The 19979-nt window shown below is 37.1% G+C and overlaps 1 protein-coding gene across 1 annotated transcript in view; it reads right to left on the bottom strand.

The window, feature by feature from the left end:
* LOC133755991 (dystonin-like) overlaps positions 1 to 19979 on the bottom strand; it is a 492822-nt gene that overhangs the window by 25482 nt on the left and 447361 nt on the right. Inside the window, 10 exon segments of the mRNA XM_062186300.1 lie at positions 194 to 388; positions 2194 to 2353; positions 3966 to 4135; positions 7144 to 7263; positions 11203 to 11409; positions 11606 to 11761; positions 12688 to 12858; positions 16042 to 16170; positions 16504 to 16701; positions 19503 to 19658. Coding sequence (XP_062042284.1) covers positions 194 to 388; positions 2194 to 2353; positions 3966 to 4135; positions 7144 to 7263; positions 11203 to 11409; positions 11606 to 11761; positions 12688 to 12858; positions 16042 to 16170; positions 16504 to 16701; positions 19503 to 19658 — 1662 coding nt within the window.

Genomic DNA, 19979 nt, shown 5'->3' on the forward strand with positions numbered 1-19979 from the left:
CCTCTCCTTCTGCGAGTTAAGTTCAACTCTTGGGGAGGCGGCAGGGAAGGACAGATGATGCTATCTGCATTTCCTTCTCCAAGACTGTCCTGGTTGAAAAATGAGGAACGTCATGGTTTTTTACTGGACCAGTTCTTGGGGAACTTTCAATACCTTTCCCATTACACCCAGCTATCACTGCCATGATGGTTACCTGACGCAGGGCTGCTTCCAATCGTGTCTGCTTTGATATCGAAAGCGCACACACAGTCTCCCAGCGCGTGCTCAGCTCCTGCATCTGCACCTTGACCCAGGAGGAGTCATCCCGACTGCCTTCTATGAGCTCTCGGGCAGAGCGCTTCAGGGCCTGCACACTGCTGGTCCTCTTCCCCAGCTCTTTCTGGAAGACCTGGGAAGACCATATTTTCAAGAATTAAATTTTAATTACAAAAACAGCAAAATTTTCTGTTTGAAATACATATGTGTATAAAACATCACATCCAGCTATCTAAGACCCACAGTTTAGTGATCATATTTTTGGCACCATCTTCAGATTATAAAAATGATATCCGCTCATATCTAAGGCCTTATATGCCAGCAGTTACACTGGCTGCTTTTTGGCTACAGACTTAATTCACAGACAAGGCCAGGGTTCTACATTTCTGACCCAAGATTCTGGATATGCAACTGGATTTTTTAGTAGCCAACCTCTGTCTAGAACAAAATTAAGTTATTTTTCATAAAAAATGTCACAAGAGATGAATATTAACATTTGGCTACGTCTATGTGTATCTAGTCTGATACTCAGATCATTCACAAAACAAGTCCATCAGAGACAATTTGGATATGGTGTTAAGAGTTCTTTGCCTGATTTCACTCTGATGATGTTAAAGGTGATGTGTCTGCAGAAAGATACATACACATGTGCACAGAAAGTAGAGAATCTAAAGATTCTATTTGTGATGGACTAGTTCAACAGTTCTGCATTTCACACCCTTAAACTTCTTGAGCCTTCCAACTGTAGCACTGATTCTAAAGGATGAAGTCATTCTTGATGATCAAAAAATCTGGTAATTGCCTACAGTAGTAAATATTTAGACAGTGAGCTTACAAAAATGGTATTTACGTAAAGAGCAACATTATGCTAATGACTGCTCATTGAATGAAAGTCTGGAAGTGGAAACGCTGTAGTTATCATGGGTAAAATAGGTATTTGTGTCAACACAAGCAAGGCAATTTTTAAAAAACTTAATTTTTATACAATGATCTTGACTTATTCTTTTACTTTCTGTTACTACTCACGTATAACAAACTTATGTGTAAAATCATAGAATAAAGACAAATAAGGGAAATAAATATGCTGAAGAATGGATAAGATCAGAATAGTATAATTAGGAAGTATTGAGAACATGATAAAATGAAGTAAATTTTTTGCACACAAAAACCATCCATTATAAAGGAAACAACATGAATTTGAGTGATATCAGATACTTGCATATAAAGTTAACTCTGATACAATCATTCTACAATGGTACTTGTGTTTCATATTATTTCCAAGTTCTTGTATTATATCACATGATGATAATTAAGGACTTTACACTTAGTATCAGCTGGATATTTCAATTATTATCTTCGATTTACATGACAGTTTTAATATACGACATAGGAGAGTGTAGTGTAAACAATTTTCTTGGTGTAAATAATAACCAAAACCCTTATAGCCTTTTTGACAGACAAATTGCTGTAGCTCAAAAGGAAAGGTTATAACAATTTTTTTTTTTTTAAAAAGCAGCTGATTATGACCTCCACGGGTCATGTCACAAATCTACACACTTACGCCATGACCTAGTTCCAGGTCACTGAAGAAATGATTTTAAATTTCATTACATAATTGTTTAAATGAATAACCAAAGACAGGAAGACGTTCTTGAAATATGCTTTAATGAACTACATAAAGAGATGCCTTCTAGGTTCTAAAAGGTTTTAGATCTGCTCATTAAAGGCTAAAGTGTTTCTCTGATACTAATCTTTTCCTGTCTCTTTTAAATCTGGCTTATAGATTCTGCTTAAACACACACATGTGCTAACAATAAAATTATTGTGTGGCATGATATTTAGTCTCCTTGTTTTAAAATGTTAATATAAGTGGTTACATTTCCATCTATGCTCAGAATAATCAAATAAGATGAATTAAAATGTCCTCGATAATACTACCTTGTGATTATCGATCAGATTCATCACTAAATCAATGTCTCCATGGACAGGCTGGTCTTCTGCTAGTTGGGGTTCAACTCTATATAACCAATCAATGAGGGCCTGCAGGGCATCTGTGAATTGTCCAGAAAATAACAGGGCTTCCTCCAATTTGTTTTGTCTGGAGAAAAAAAGTGGAATAATTATTCTTAATAATGAAAAAGCTGCCCTCATACATATGAACACGTTAAATTCATCAAGAAGGTTGAGAGGTTCTCAAGAGGAAGAACAATCAATACACTGATATTCATTATTGTTTCTTTGCTTTCCTGAGAAAACAACAAAACTTTTCTCAAATTTTCTTTTTATTCCTTAAATACATGGCATCTGTTCCAGGAAATTTCCTTTATTGCATCACTGAAAATCATTAATTCTTTCATTTTCTTCATGGAAATAAGCTCTTTTTAAATTTCGAGAATTTGTTGAATTCTTTAATTATTGGAGCATTAAGCCTTTGAATATAACATAAATTAAAAATGTTATCTCAAATATTAAAGGGAGGAAAGGAAAAGGAAGGAACAGAATGGGAAGAGAGGGGAGGGGAGGGGAGGAGAGGGAAGGAGAGGAAAAAAAAGGGGAACAGAAGGGGATAGAAGTATCATTAGATCCTTAGAATTGTATCTACGAACTACTTTGAGTCTGTTCTCTTTGTAGTGATAACACACTAACATGATAATTCTGTTGTAGTAATTATCATGTATTTGCTGTGACCCTGACAATGTCATATATTAATAAATTCCTTGAAAAAAATTTTTTTTAAATTATTTTAGGGGCCGGGTGCTGTGGTATAGTGGGTAAAGCTGCCCCCTGTGATGCCAGCATCTCATATGGATGCTGGTTCTAGACACAACTGCTCCACTTCTGATCCAGCTAATATGCCTGGGACAGCAGCCTAAGATAGCCCACGCTGTTTGTCATCACTGCTAATTTCTGTCATTTAAAAAGAGTCATAAATGATATAATTTACATGACTTTATAAAAAATCTATAAACTTGAGACAACAGAAGTCAAGATTTTAAAAAATATTACACCATAGAGACTCAGTGTGAGGTCCCTAGAACTGAATATGGTATTCCACTTAATCTTCACACTGACAAACATCATTGAGACTAAGGATCAATGACAAATTTGAAAAATATTTACAAGATATTTGAACTGTTCTACTTCTTTTGTACCTTCCTAAATAATTAAAATTATTGAAATGAGTCTTGTGTCTTCAACAGAAGTATAATAAGAGGGAGACTGGAAAGCAGTGGATGAGGGTTAGAAGAGAACACTACAGGCAGGTTAATATTATCTTGCACACCATCTGAAAGAGCATGCATTTTATTTCATGCCCTACAGTAAGTCCCCAACATATATGAAGCAGGAGAATGACAAAATCCCATTTGCATTTTTAAAAACATTATCCTAGTAGTTACACATAAATTTGATCAGAGGCTGGATAAAAATGGACCTGGGCAGATAGAGATACTTGGTATAGTCAGGTATGAGATGACAAAATCTTGGAAAATGATAGCTGCTTTTTCTGTGGTACTGATGGCTAAAAAGAAGTCACAACAAATAGCAAGGCTTTCTTGGAACAGAGGCTGTGTGAGTGGGTAATCCAGATAGCGCAGGTTCCCCAGGCGAAGCAGGTATTTAAGGTTCCAGAAATGTCCCTGCAAGGCATCATTACTATATACTTAAGAGCAGTGCATGGAGTAACCCAACTGTCTGAAAGCACCCTGTACCTTTCCACAGACTTCCCACATATGGTATCCCACTTGTCCCTGAGTTCACTCAGCATGTCGTCTAGTTTCAGGTTGTCATCAGCTAGGGAGGTTTTCTCCTTCAGAGAACGCCCAGTCCTGCTGGTGGTGTCATACACAGAATGCTTGGCTCCGAGTGACTTCTGAAATTCCTGTGTATTTAACAAAAATCAATCAATCAATCAATCACTCAATCAATGTCATGACTGGGCATCTCTATTTGGGACTACTAAGCAAAGAGGTTGGAGGCATCACAAGAGGCATTCGTGATAAACGGAGTCCAGGCACTGAAAGATCAACAAGTAATCAGGTCAGTGTGGTGCCGATTTCTACACAACTTCAGGCTGGAAAAACATCTTTACTCTTTGAAATTGGAGAAATTGTTTTTTCTCAAAAGTCAGGTGTCTCTCAAGAGTACCTGTGCTTGTCCAAGAAATAATCTCAAAGCAAGGCAAACTATGAATCTTGCAAAGATGTGAACAATAAACTGTGATGAAAGGAAACTGCTCATAAACCATTGAAAAACCCAGGGTTTTGGAGTGGAAAACGCAGTCAATACTTTTTGAGTGACTATGAGTCCAGTGTAGACAGACTGACTTAATAGTTCAGAAGGACACTATTTTTTTTTTTTGCCCCTCAATCATACTTACTGTCATACATTTTGAATATTTATAACATAGATTCACACAACTTTATCTCTGAGCCAGAATGAAGGACAAGTAAGAGTCCCATTGTAGACCCCTCTGTTTGGATCTATTGCTCATGCTGATCACAGTGCTTAGAAAGCACACATCCCTCCTCCCCTTCCTGTGCAAAGCCCTACTAAAACCTAAAATACCTACAGACTACTTGTCTGATATCAACTAGCTGGACTGCTAATAGCAGCTGAATATACTCTGCTGCTATCACGCTGCTAGCTAGCCTTCTGTGTTGTCTAGGTATATGAGGGTATTTCAAAAAGCTCATGAAAAGTGGAATTAAAAGACATTTATTTTGGTACAAAACCTTTGAAATTCAAGCTTCATTTTCTTCAAAATAGCCTTTTTCAATGAACTTTTTCAAGACTCCTTTTATGTATGGTTTCAAACAAAAATTGTACCAAAATAAGCTTATCCTTTAATTTCATTTTCCATTAATTTACTGACGTCCCTTCATTTGTGTATGTGTGTGTGTGCAGGGGGACATGAGTTCCATTCTTTGTATACAACTTAATGTAAGATTATGGAGAAAAAAGAACACTGTCTTTGTAGGACTGTCGTTATCATCTTAACACCTAGTAGGGTTTTAGAAGTAGTTAATACAAATAATAGTAAAAATGACACAACTGTTATTGATTATACAATTTCAGGGATGAGTAAGAAAGAAATTTCTTTTAACGTAATGGGCAGCTTACAAGTTCAAAAGATATCAAGAAAAACAAATACAGTAATTTATATGTTAGTACTCCAGATAGCAAAACACAATGCAAATGCATAATTTTCCAAAAAAGTTACAAATACCTAATGAGTTTTCATTCCCTTTATTGGCTACCTGCTTTAAATGTTTTAATACGATTAAATCATTTTATCTTATAATATGAGGCAACAATCTGAAAAATTTTAGGTAATGACACAATTACAATATACTATTTTTTAAATATTAGCTTCCCATGTTATTCTAAACAAAATTCTAATGTTTACAATATTGACACAGATGCTCTTCACACAGCATATTAATAATAAACATTATAGCTGAATAGAAGACACATTAAAGCTTTCTAAAGGCAGAAGTACCCAACTGACAGACAGAAAAGATTTCTTTTAAAATTGATATAGTGCACTACCCTGAATACGTATCACAGAGATTCTGGCAATAGGTCACACTAGGAAAAACAGAAATTCTAAAAGGTTTTTCGCATATTTTTATTTCTAGGATTTTATATGGATGATATTTTCTTAAGAATACTCGATGCACCATCCATGTGCAAGCTGAAATAAGGCATTCCACTGTTAGAAGGACACTGATTTTTTTTCCATCTCAGAGAGGAAGGACGGAAGGTGCTGTTCACTGTCACTATGCTTCCAATATTGGATGTGGCAGCTCACTGGCAGAGGCAAAAGAATAAGCCATCTATAACTCCTGAGCTGGCTGAATAATAGTTGCTCCATTACGCTCCCTCCCATTATCCTACAGTCACAACCTTCCGGGATTAACACAATGAAGGAAGCAACCAATCTGTGTGAAGATGATGACTAGAATTTTCTGGTGGTGGTACATCTTAACCTTGTTCCCAAATTCTCAAGCCCTTTAAAATTGTCATGTTTAAAGAAATAATTTATATAAAGATGACTGAAATTATAAAACTATTTGCAGGAGCCAATCTCCTTTTTATAAACCACATCCTCACCCTCATGGCTGGTGGTCATTTTACAAACAGAATTAGAAAAACCCAAACACGACAGAGGGTCAGAGGGAATGCTCCTTGACTGCTACATGGAAGGAATATGAAAAGTAGAGAATAGTAAAACAAAACAAAACAAAACAAAATAAAACCACAATGTTTCTATCTGCTTCCAGTCTACACAAAGAAGCCACTGACTATGTGTATTTAAGGGTAGGGGTACAACTTTATATACACACACACACACACACATGCAAATAGATTTAGATATTGACAACCAACATTTCCTCTCCATTGTTTACAAGAACTTATAATGCAAAAATTTATATGACTTTTTGCTACAAAACTGATTTCAAGTTGACATTTGATCTATGAACAAAGTGACAAAACGACTGTCACAAAAATTGAAATGTCAATGCTCAAATCACTACAAATGCAATAAATACTAGGCCGGCACTGCGGCTCAATAGGCTAATCAAAAAAAAAAAAATACTAGATCATAGAGGAGTTCCAGTTTTAATTTTGCATGTTTTTCTCTTTAACAATTCATCCTGGAATCATCAATCAAATGGTCGGTCACTAAAGAGTAAAGACATTATTGCCACCCACACAACATGAAGGATAACTGATTTTAAATTTAAGATAAATTCACTTTGGATAGCCTTTTTCCTCTATTGAAGAAATCCTCTATATAGGATTAATAAAATAATGATCAAATGAGAATCTGAAAGTGATCTTGAAATACTTCAGACAATACAGCCTTCTTAATTACAGACCTACCTTATGCTGTGCAAGCTGTGTTTTTATTTTGTCTGGATCATTGGCAATTTCTAGTTCAGCATCCAAAGACTTTTCTGACTCTTCCAGCCACTCCATGAGTTTACTCCAAGCTTCATGGAACTGTAAATGCACACACACAAACAAAAATCATATCTGTGTCCAGAAATGTTTCAATTATACAATGTTTGAAAACTCTGTTTTTTGGGCCAGCACTGTGCTGTGGTGGGTTGCCACTGGCCTGCTACACAGGCATCCCATACAGGCGCCAGTTCAAGTTCCACCTGCTCCACTTCTGATCCAGTTTCCTGCTAATGTGGTTGGGAAACCAGTGGAAGATGGCTCAAGTATTTGGGCCCCTGAACCCTGGCTTTGGCCTGGCACAACCCTGGTCATTGCAGCCATCTAGGGAGTGAATCAGCAAATGGAAGATCTCTCTCTCTCTCTCTCTTTGTAACTCTGACTTTCAAACAAATAAATAACAATAAATCTAAAAAAATCTATATGTTTAAAAAAAATAATATTGATGGAAATGCTCAAAATTAACTTGAAATTTCCTCCAAAGAAGGAAAAGGTAGTACTTTGGTCAGAAAATTACAGAATGTCTCACTCATAAAGTCTGGCATTTGGGGTTGTACACCATACCAACTTTATCACTCTTTCAATGTAGCAGCTTTAACAAAAAGAAGAATCAGCCTACAAACAGTTAAGGAGCTCCAGGGAGAATCTTTTTCCTTTCCTTTTCTTTCATTTTGATAAAAAATTAACATAAACTCTCAGAATTTCCCCACTACTGCTGTCTCTGGACAGGTCTGGGTTTACGTCTAAGGTGATTGATTCCAATATGGAGAAAGACGATGCAGAAGGGTGGGTGGGAAGTTTACAGCTAGCAGATTCAGGTTTACAAGTAACAAGAACACAACGAGGTCATCATATTCCTGTTTAACATAAAGACAGTCCAACATCTGAAATGCTCCTCTCAAAATCCTCAAATCAACATGTGTGCCTCATATACTGCTTTTCTTCATATGAGCATCCATGATACATGAGACCTAACAAGGTTTAATTCTCTTTGCATTTAGGACCATGCAAATATCCGAGTGCTACACATAATTGATTTCAACCATAGGCACTTTCTTTGTTTAGCATAAAGAACTAGCAGGTTCTATTTTGGGAACCAAATAGTGAAATTTGTTATAAATTATTTCTCATAATAAACTTAAGTGACCAGATATATTAACAAAAACAAATTAAAATCTTTTGTATAGCAAAGCACATTAATAATGAAAGAACAAAAAGACATTTAACAGTAAGAGCACAGTAAGGGCACAGAATGACAAACTGCAGGGCCCAGAGGAGTGGAGGATCATCACGCTACAAATCTGCTCCCCTGTATGTCCCTCCTACAACTCTAATTAACCTAAACATGGAAACAATGGAGGCCAGAAAAGGCACATCCATCGACAGAGTCAGAGAATTATGATTAGCTCCTGAGCTAGTTGAAATACTGAACTTTTACTATTATTATTAAAGCATTAAAATCTAATATCTCAAAAATTGAGCTATCAGAATATGAAAGAAGAAACGTATGAAACAAACAGCTGGTAGTTTGACTCCATCTAACAGACGCTTTAACAGTTGCAGGGTAAGCTCAGTGATGTAAATTCATAGGTTCTAAGGCTGGCCCGGCTTTCAAATCTATTCTTAAGACACATAAGTAGGGGGCTGGCGCTGTGGCTCAGTGGGTTAATGCCCTGGCCTGAAGCGCCGGCACTCCATATGGGCACTGGTTCTAGTCCCGGCTGCTCCTCTTCCAATCCAGCTCTCTGCTGTGGCCTGGGAAAGCAGTAGAGGATGGCCCATAGTTCTTGGGCTCCTGCACCCATGTGGGAGACCCGGGAAAAAGCTCCTGGCTCCTGGCTTTGGATCGGCTCAGCTCCGGCTGTTGCAGCTATCTGGGGAGTGAACCAGCAGATGGAAGACCTCTCTCTCTGTCTCTACCTCTCTCTGTAACTCTGTCTATAAAATAAATCTTTTTAAAAAAAGACATATAAGTAGAGAGAATACTATAAATTTGCACTGAAAACATTTGAAAGTGTTTACATAAAATTAGTTAATTAAACAAAATGAGGCAGAACTAGCACTGTGGCATAGCAGGTAAAGCCATCACCAGCAACCGTAAGAGTACCAATTCATGCCCCAGCTGTTCCATTTCCAATCCGGCTCCTGCTAATGGAAAAGCAGGAGAGGATGGCCCAAGTACTTCTGCCCTGCCACCCACTTGGGAGATAAACTGAAACTCCTGGCTCCTGGCTTCAGACTGGCCCAGTTCTGGCTATTGCAGTCATCTGAGGAGTGAGCCAGCAAATGGACACACTCTCTCTCTCCTGTGTGTGTGTGTGTCTGTCTGTGTGTGCGTCCCTTTCTGTAATTCTGACTTCCATATAAATAAATAAATCTTTAAAAAAGTAAACAAAATGTGGCAATACAATTAATTAAGTGGAGAAGGGAGGAAGAAAATAAGCAACCGCTACGGCTACCCATGAAAGCTTTCTAAGTTAGTTGTCTGTAATTCTCAGAATTTCTGTCCTAAACATGACACTATGCCACCGAGGAAAAGCTCATGTTCAGAATTAATACTGTCAGGGCCAGCGCTGTGGCATAGTGGGTAAAGCCGCCGCCTGCACTGCCAGCATCCTATATGGGCATCAGTTTGAGTCCTGGCTGCTCCACTTCTGATCCAGCTCTCTGCTACGGCCTGGAAAAGCAGTAGAAGATGGCCCAAGTCCTTGGGTCCCTGCACCCATGTGCAGGAAGAAGCTCCTGGCTCCTGTCGGCGCAGCTCCGGCCACTGCGGCCAATTAGGGAGTGAACCAACAAATGGAAGACCTCTCTCTCTCTCTGCCTCTCCTTCTCTCTCTGTGTAACTCTGACTTTCAAATCAATCAATCAATCTTTTTAAAAAAAAAATATTGTCTTAGCAAAACATTCAAAACTCATTTTATTCCAGATACTCTCATGTAATACTGAGTATGTCACAGCTCCACTCAAAAAAGATACATGTGGCATGTTATTCTGTGACAAAAAATCTGTCTGTTTTAGAGCTTGCAAAAATTCAGAGTATAGCTTTACAAATACTGAAGCACTAGACTCTCATGCCATCTTTCTGCATTAACCAAGTAAGCCCGGCTCCCCGCACCAATACAACACTAGAAAAACGCAGCAGAAGGGGGCACAAAGAGTAATTATAAAAGTCAGCCTTAATGTTACGCTAAGTTTCTAGTAAAAAAAAATCCTCAAGGATATGATATATATGTATATAAAATATATATATGTATATACATATACATATGTACACACACACACACACACCAATCAAGGTAGGTATAGCTTTTCCCATGGAGCACAGGGACACAGGGAGATACATAACTTTACCTCCTCTTTTTGTTCAGTCTAGAAGGAAATGTCAGACAAAAGGAATAAAGAAATTTCCTTGTGAGATGCAGGAGATGCTTAAGGTTACATAGAAAAGCCACCCACGAAAGACTGAATTCATTTCAAAGAGAGATGGGGCAGTATCCGAATGGCTGATCAACAATGTTCACAGAGGTGAGATGCCCAGCACCTTCTGACAAAGTCTGTGAACGACCTGGGAAGCCACCTGTCTGGTTCTCAGCTCTGAGAGTTTGTAAAGAAAGCTCGGCTTAGGAATTAAACAAATAAACTATGGTGCCTCCCTCTGAGTATGAGAGTGGAGGCTAAAAGGAAAAAGACAAATAAACAAACCCTAGAACACAATCTTGAGCTTCCTTTTGGGCCTTAATGATAATGGCCTATGATGTCAAGCTACAATCAGTCTTTTTAAGATTGGCCTCCAAGGTCTGAGGTTGCTGCCAGGCCAAAAGTGATGTCAGCATTCAAATCTAGGCCACAGCTCTTCCTTGGCTCTGTGTCCTGTTATATCTAATGCAGCCTGTGATAAAAGTGCATTAATAACATACATGTCAACAGCTAGGACTCATTCACTGCTAAGCTCTGACAGTTTTTAGAAAGCCTTCTTACCTGCTTGGCCCTTTTCCTTGCATCGTCCAAAGATCTTCCTCTTTCTACTAAGCGCTGAACCACTTTTTCCCATCGACCTTGTACACTGATCAGTAGATTCTTAATGAGGACAACATCCTGCTTCTGACTAAAATATTTTAGGTGGGTTCCAGTTTTGTCCAGCTCTATTATCTGCTCACGGTGAGAATTTACTTCATTGGCAAATACCTTTATGCCAAAAAAAAGGACACAATTAAAAATAAGTGAAAAACTGATTGATCTTAAAAACGCTTCTAGTGTCAGGAAAGTGAAATTATTTTCAAGAACAAAAGAAAGTTTGCAAACTGCTAAATTCATGCTTTTTACATTAAAAAAAAATCTAGTGTCTGAAAGGAGAAGATTAGCCAATTGAGTCACTACATACCTTGTGTTCATCAATTTGAAACAAGACTGTGTCCAGGATAAGACTTGGCCGAGAAGCTACATTTAGGGTCTGTTCAGCCTGGGTAAGCCAGTTGATGAAGTCTTGGAGAGAATTGTGGAACTCCATTGCCAAGTTCAGGGCCTCTTCCAGTTTAGTCTGTGAAGATGGATCATTTAGTATTCGATGTTTAATGGCTTTGGGTATTTTGTTTGTTTCAGTTTAACCATTCTCTGGCAGATTCCTTTGCCATCTTCACTTAAATTATGCATATCTAAGCTAACTCAGAATTTATGAACAGTACAGGTTTTCAATTAACTCCTGGCAAACTAAACTCCTTTTAAGGCTAGTAAGAAGCATCTCATTCCAGCTGAAAAGTTTTAATTGTGTCTTTTGGCATCTAACCAAAGAACACAATTACTAAGAGAATCAGTAAAATGAAAAAAAACTGACATTCCTACACTTAATTTTGGGTGTCAAAATGCTATGAAATACACTTTAAGTTCTAGCTCTTAGTTGGGGCATTTAATTTGGTTATATTATATTTAATTTAGTTATATTTGTCTATTATTTTTTATTTAGCATTAAACAATACTACTGGGATTTCTTAGATTGTTGCTTCTTTTTTTTAAATGCCAAAAGCATATTTGCAATTTAACATAAATTTTAATGCCTTCTTCATGGAATTTTAATGTAAGTGCTTGTAAAATATATACACACTCATCTTACTCTTTCCATCTCTATCTCCCAACTCCACCCACAGATCAGCTCTCTGTTAAGTAAGTGTGATCAGAATACTTAAATCCCAGAATTAAAGTGGTTCTTAGCCTTTAAAAATGTACCTGAGTAACACTTGATTGATGATACAACTGTACTTATATTGAACTTAACTTTCACTTAACTTAAACTTTATTCTCTTGTCTTAAAATAGAATATAGTATTCAAATGAACCATGAAAACTCTGAATGTCTATAAAAAGTTTAAACATGAATCACTAAAGTTCTACTCTTGACAGTTCTACTCAGCAATAAAGAAAAACCTATGAAATGAAACACTGATTCTATTACATTAATCAAAGCACATACTTTCCTTTCGTTGAGTTTGGTTTCTACTGATTCCCATTTTTCTTTCAAGTTATTTATGTCTTGGTCAATGTTTGTCTCTGCAGATTTGGGGCATCTTGCAAGCATCTGCTGGCCTTTCTGCATCAGACTCCTATATGTTTCTTCTTTGACATCAAAGGCAGCACAGATTTCCTAAATTGAGATATTCCCAAGTTATATCACTTGAAAAGAATAAAACCCGAGAGTCCTATTTTTCCAATCAATCCCAAACCCCTCATTATACATTCCTCTCTCTCTGGCATAAAGAACAACCCTGACATATTTAAACTTTTCATTACATTGAAACAACACCTAACCCTATAGTTACACTCTGTCTACTGAGAAAACACAGAAATGATGCTATCCTTCACAATCCATTCTGGCATAGTAAGGTTTGCAACAATAGTTTAAATGCTGTAAGAAGGGTTTTACTGCACAGTAATTAATCAGCAGCTCTATGACTGTGGGACAGTAATCTCATTGCTGTGAATCTTAACTTCTTCCTCTTTAAGGGGTGGGGCTGGCCCTGTGGCAAACTGGGTAAAACTGCTGCCTGCAGTGCCAGCATCCCATGCTCCACTTCTGATCCAGCTCTCTGCTATGGCCTGGGAAAGCAGTAGAAGATGGCCCAAATTCCTGGGCTCCTACACCTGCATAGGAGACCGGGAAGAAGCTCCTTGCTTCTGGCTTTGGATCGGTGCAGCTCTGGCCATTGTGGCCATCTGGGGAGTGAATCAGCAGATGGAAGAACCCTCTCTCTCTCTGTCTCTGCCTCTCTGTAACTCTGACTTTCAAATAAATAAATCTTTAAAAAAAAAAAAAAAGACAAGAGGCTCCTCTCCTTATCCTATGATACAATATAATATTTTCTTGGCATAACTGAATTCTGGGCTCAGAAAACATACATAAAAACTAGAAAATAAACGTAGAGTAAGCTGTTAAAGTTGATTATTCAGACTCTAAAATTACAAGAGCCAAACCTGTGGGAATATGCATATTATTCTCATTTATAACACTTTGAAACCTTCCAACTATAATACAATGTTTATCTTACATGGAGAATATAAGAAAATATTGTTTTAATAAATTCAAAACTTAATATCAATAAAAGAACAATTATACTTCATTTTATAGATTAAACCTAGTTTTACTCCTTTGATTCATTTATATGTAGATCAAATCATAGCGTCCACTGAAAAATTATATATTCTCTGTCTCATTAACATTTTTAACATTGTAATTTTAAAAATTGAAAAATAATTCATATGCCATAAAATTCACATTTTAACATGTTTTTGTAGTATATTCACAAGATTATGCATCCATTACTACTAATTCCAGAACCTTTCACCATCTCAAAATTTTATTTCTTAAACCTTTTAAAAATTAATCTTTCTAAACATATTTATAATATCACCTACTAAAATCTCTAAATTCTAAAAATTTTTATATATAGCTAAAAATGCAGAAAACTACTATATTGTAGTTTTTGTACTTCTCTCCATTTATAGCACAAATTAGAATAATCTGTACTAAAGATAAGCTCTTTGCTTTCAAGTTCTTATTTAGATTCTTCCAAATTAACATTTCAAAAAGTTATTTGTCCTTAGAGAATAATTCCAAGCATCTAATTGTTAAAAGAGTTCATTAAACTTTTAATTAAAGGATACTTTAAAGGCTATGCAAGTACTTCCAGGGAAGTAGGATGCTACATGGAAGTTACTCAGGTTTTATGGAAAAGGAAGATAAGCACTCTCAAGCTGTTATTTAATTAGTCACTTTGTCAGAGAAACAAAGGAGTCTCTTGTGGCATCAAACAACAACTACAACAAAATCAAGGACACAATTATTTTCTAAAACAATGAATATACCTTAAAGATTTCTAGAAAATTCTATCTGGATTAGCAGCATCTACTTTTTCCTACCCAGGGCAATTGTTAAATAAGCAAGATATTACCCCCGTCACAGTCTGTTTTACTTCTCTGTAATGTCTATAAGATGGTTACTTCCTCTCCAATCACCAAAGTCAACGTTATTTCCAAATACGTATAGTTCTGTTATGATCTTAGATCAATGTTGACAATTACTAATTAGGGTGGCCTCCCATGTACAATGGCCTCTTTCTTTTACTATGTCCCTAGGTACTTCTGATTTTATTTCCCAAGATATTATCTATCTGTATTTGACTATGAAAAAAACAAATTCTGATGCAAACTCACAAGTGTAAAAATTAGAGGAACAGTTTGTAAAACTCTAAAAGACTTTTTTTTAGAATACTCGGAGGGGCCAGCGTTGTGTTGTAGCAGGTAAAGCCACTGCCTGCAATACCGGCATCCCATATGGATGCCGGTTCAAGTCCCAGCCACTCCACTTCCAATCCAGCTCTCTGCTATAGCCTGGGATAGTAGTGGAGGATGGCCCAAGTTATTGGGCCCCTGCACCCACGTGGGAGACCCAGAAGAAGCTCCTGGCTCCTGGCTTTGGATCAGCGCAGCTGCAGTCATTGTGGCCAATTGGGGAGTGAACCAGCTGATGGAAGACCTCTCTCTCTCTCTCTCTCTGCCTCTCCTTCTCTCTGTATAACTCTTTCACATATATAAATATATCTTTATAAAAAAAAGAATGCTTGGAACCGAATTATAAGGAGATTATATGAACAGGAAATGTCAGTAAACCAAAGGTGTCCTAAGTTTAATTTTTGAGTCTATATTCCTATAAAAGAAAACCAGAATTTCAACTTTCATTGCTTTGTCCTTCTCACTGTTGAAAGTCAGCAGTGCCACAGAATCTAGGTGGCACGGGGCCCCCAGGCATGATCCTACAGATTGGACAGGGAAACAGAAGCCTTGTCCTGGTGTCTATTTCTGGTGTAGGTATAAAGTTGAAGACACAACAAACCAGTAACTTCGACAAAACAGTAATATATCTTCCAGACTCCCATGAAACTAGGTGAGAATAGCATGTTTATAACAAGTTTTAAGTCAATTTTTATTATTCTGGATATTTTGGTCAGGGCAGAGCAGTTAAGAATTTCTATACAGTCTGACATTAGTGCTCATACCAGCTGATCATTGTGTAGGGAAAACTTTGCTTCTAAAAAAATGTGAGTGCTCATACACTGACTCACTGACCTTTGACACCAAGAGTAAAGTCTAACTTGAACATCCAATCAACAAGTGGTGCTCTTTTCTAGTACATATCAATAGTGATTTGATTTCTGCCATAAAACTGTGTATCCTCTAAAGCCTTCTTCCATGATTTATGTATCCCTAGGGCCCCTGCAAAATAGTCAGTCTGTTTATCCGAGGCTAGAGCTGCAGGAAGTACTATACATACCATATGGGCATTAAGCTGCTCCCTGGCCGTTTCCGGTAAACCTCCCAGAGGTTTGGATGCCAACAGATGCCGCTCCGTGTCAGTCAACCATTGCTGTAGATCCTCAATTTCACCATGGAACCCTTTGGCCTGAAGTGATAGAGAGTTGCAAACACTGTCACTTTCACGCAGAAAACAAGGTTCCAAGAATGCCAGCCTGCTAAGCCTCTCAGTGCCGTTATGAGCAGCCAGGGACCTCTGAGAGTCTCCTTGCCTCTCTTCATCTCAGGAGCTCTAGCAGATAAGAGTATTATACTAAGAACTAGAGAGCTGCCTTCTCTCCTGCTCTGTTCTTTATCCCACATATTTACTCTCTCCTTGACATATAAAAATTAAACAGGAGTCTGAAAACTCAGAAAAGAATCCCATGCTATGTTGGTACTGAGCGCTACAGGAAGTGTCAGAATTGATTCTCAGATTCACCTGGCGCAAGGCACCATCCAGCTGCTGCTTCCTCTGTTCAGTTTTTTCCAAAACATTTTGCCAGCGTTGATTTAAGACCTCTAGCCTGTTCTGAAGGTTGCTTGCTTCTTCTCCTGCACTTGATTCAATTAGATCATTTCCTGCTTTATTAACGGCTTCCACCGTGGACTGATGGGCTAACACATCATTTTGCAGCACCTGAAATGTTAAGAGAACATCATTTTTGCTCCTCTGTAAAGTGTTAACATTATTTTCAATGCATGTGTTTTACCTTGTGGTTATGAAGCATTATTAAACAAAAACAGCAGCAAATACACAGAATTTTCATACTAAGATTTTAAAGGATGGACTTCCTTTCCCTTAACTTTGCAGCTTTCCTGGACTTGCCATTAGTCTACCTACATCCTTTGAAATGACTGTATGGAAACAATTCGTAAGTTACTTCCATTAGAATGACCTTGCAATTGATGATCTAAGTCATCCAGGACCATTAAGTGGTCTTTCATTTGATTCAAGCTCATTTTAATTGACCTTAATTTTCATATATTAATTAATTTAAAAGATATTTTACTCCTTTTTATCCATTTTCAAATATAAAATTGCCACCTTAGATATACAGTGATGTATTTTATAATTAGCATTGTGAAAGATAAAAAAAATAATCATAGGATATTCCTTTATATTCTCTTGGGGCATGGGGATCAGGGGCATTAGATTTAACTCCTAAATTAATCTGGGAAGCCCTCACACTAAAGGGAAAGATATTTCACTGTATATGAGACATAATCAAGCCCAGCAGTCTAAAGTTCAACTGTTCTTTTATAAGAAAATACAAGCCCCTGGCAAATAAGGCCCTCCTTTTATATGCCAGAAAGCTAACAGATTAATAATGTTCAGATGGATAAAATGCAGAAAGAGTAGCAAGTGCAGAATGTACTAAGGTGGAAAAAAAAATCAGTTTCTTATGCTGAAAGGACTTACACTTTACAGAACAAATACAGCCTTGGTAATAGTTTCCTTTTGAGGAGCCTATGCTTACATTTGTGGGAAGCAGAAGAAACCTCCCTTTAATGTGAGTAAGAGTCGACCATAATCCTACCCCACACTCATTGACTCAGGGTTGGCAACGGCAAAGCAAAAGAACTTCATCTCTCATCCTATGTGAGACATCAGACATCTGGAAGGAAATCCAAACCAGGGAAGATTCCCAGGGAAGAGCCGTCCCCATCTGAAAACACTGCTTCTGGGACCATATTCATGCGCTTTCTGAGGCATCTGGTGAGGGAGTGTTTTTCAAAGGCTATAAAACCGACTGAGTAAGGAGTTATCTTTATAAAAACATGTACTTTGATATGTTAATGGTAGGAATCACTCTCAAGATGTAAGAGCTAAATATTCTTGTGGTCGAAATATAAAAGGTAACCCTGTAAAATTCATTCTTCCAATGGTTTGCGTCCCACTACAAAGGCAGAGCCCAGCAGCAAGAGAGGGATGCGAACAATGCAGCTGGGAGTTCTAAGTCCTCAAACTTTTGATCTTTGAGAAATGGAAGGAAAAGAGAAAAGAGAAAAGGAGCCATTTATAACCATTCACATAGAGATTATTAGTATTAAAAGGTCCCTACTGATCCCCTGTCAGAATCACTGGTCATAGTAATTCATCTTCCCACATGCACTATATTATTTGCAGTTCTGACCACCAATATACATTAAAGACAACTGTCAACTGTCAGATTTATAAAAATGTAACTGCATCTACAAACCCTACACTATGAGAAGAAACATACCAGGTCTTCATACAGCCAGTCCAACCAATGATTATTGTTCGAAGCAAGGATACAACAAAGATGTGAAATAATGAAGTGGCCTTCCATGCAAACATTGATTATGCAACGTAAATCCTAGTAGGCTAGTTAGATATGGCTGAGTAATGGTTACTGATGTAGCCAACACCAGGCGAAACAGGAAGAAAGGTTTACTGTAGGGAATAATCACTATGGGAAAAAGTATGAAAGAAGGACAGCCAAAGCAACAACAGCCAGAAACTATATATCACAATCTTGAGGTGCTAAAAACATGTTTTATTTTTAAAATGTTAATGAATATGTAAAATAATGCAAAAACTTTATCTGATAATTAGGAAAAATTATTTAAGTTTAGGATTTATGGCTTCAAAGACATTATAATCACTGGAAATGTTAAAACTCTGTATAAGATCATAGGATAAACTCTACTGTGGATAACTTTTTAATAATTAAGTCTGCTGACTTAAGAGATAGGGAATGATCTACTAAGAATTATCAACCAAGTGTCACAAAGGTGATATCAATATAAAATTGTTTCACAATACCTCAAGACAAAAATTTTTAACTCAGAAGCTTTAAATCAAGTGCAGGACATATCAAAACTCTTCTACGCATTAAAAAAAAAAATTTACAAGGCTAATTCAGAAAGAAATATGGCAAAGAAAGCCAGTCCTAGCCAAGAACAACACAGAGACAAAAGGACAAATCATGGCATAATGAGAGATGGACAGATACATAGAAATGTGCTAGACCTTCCAAACAGGCTGCAAATGGAGAGATGAGATGAAGGTGACCAGGGGCAAAGCATACACCAAACCTCCAGCAAACAACAACATTTTAATCTCTAAGGTTTTAGGCTACCCCCAAACAACTTTAAAAATAGGTGGCCTTAATATAACTAGGGATTTAAATCTTCAGTGTCTGTCAGGCAGCCCTCTAATAAGATGTAGCCTCAAATTTTTCATACTGGTTGTGTTTGATAATAATTGCCTTGAGGAAGAAGAAGAAAAAATATTTTGATTGTAATCTTTTAAGAAGTTTGTTTTAAGTAGTTTAACCTTCGGGTATAAATGTCTAAACATAAAGTTGTGTTAAAATCATAAACTTAAAAAATGCATAAAGAAATATACAGAAAAACTGATGACAGTAATAATATATTAGAGAAGAAACAGAATATGAAATAACAGTTACATACATGATGCTTGGCAAGTTCAATTTCAATGGCTTTAGGGTCTCCTCCAACAGGTTTCTGTTCACTTAGCAAACCCTCAGTGTGTGTCAGCCATGCCAAGAGTTCATCCAGAGCGTGTTGGAACTGACCCAGTGCTAACAAAGCACCCTCTAGCTTATGCTACAGAAAAAAATGGAGAGGCAGAAATCAATTTATCAATTTGACATTATGAATGACACACATTTATAAAACAAGGACAAAGAATCAATAGTTTCACACTGCATAAGTTGTTAAGCATATCCAGTAACCATCATATCATTTTGACATTTTCATTTTGATGAGTTTTGTGCTTCAAAAATGGCTTAAAAGAAAAGCAGGAGGAGTTCTAATGAACTGAGAGACCTGGGGCTTCAACAGTTAAACAAAATAAGCTGATTTTGTTTTTGTTATATTTCACATTAATATGTGAAATTGAAAAGGCGTAACTCTAAAGAAAAGTAT

This window comes from Lepus europaeus, chromosome 3 (genome assembly GCF_033115175.1).
Source record: "Lepus europaeus isolate LE1 chromosome 3, mLepTim1.pri, whole genome shotgun sequence".
Classification (NCBI taxonomy): Eukaryota; Metazoa; Chordata; class Mammalia; order Lagomorpha; family Leporidae; genus Lepus; species Lepus europaeus.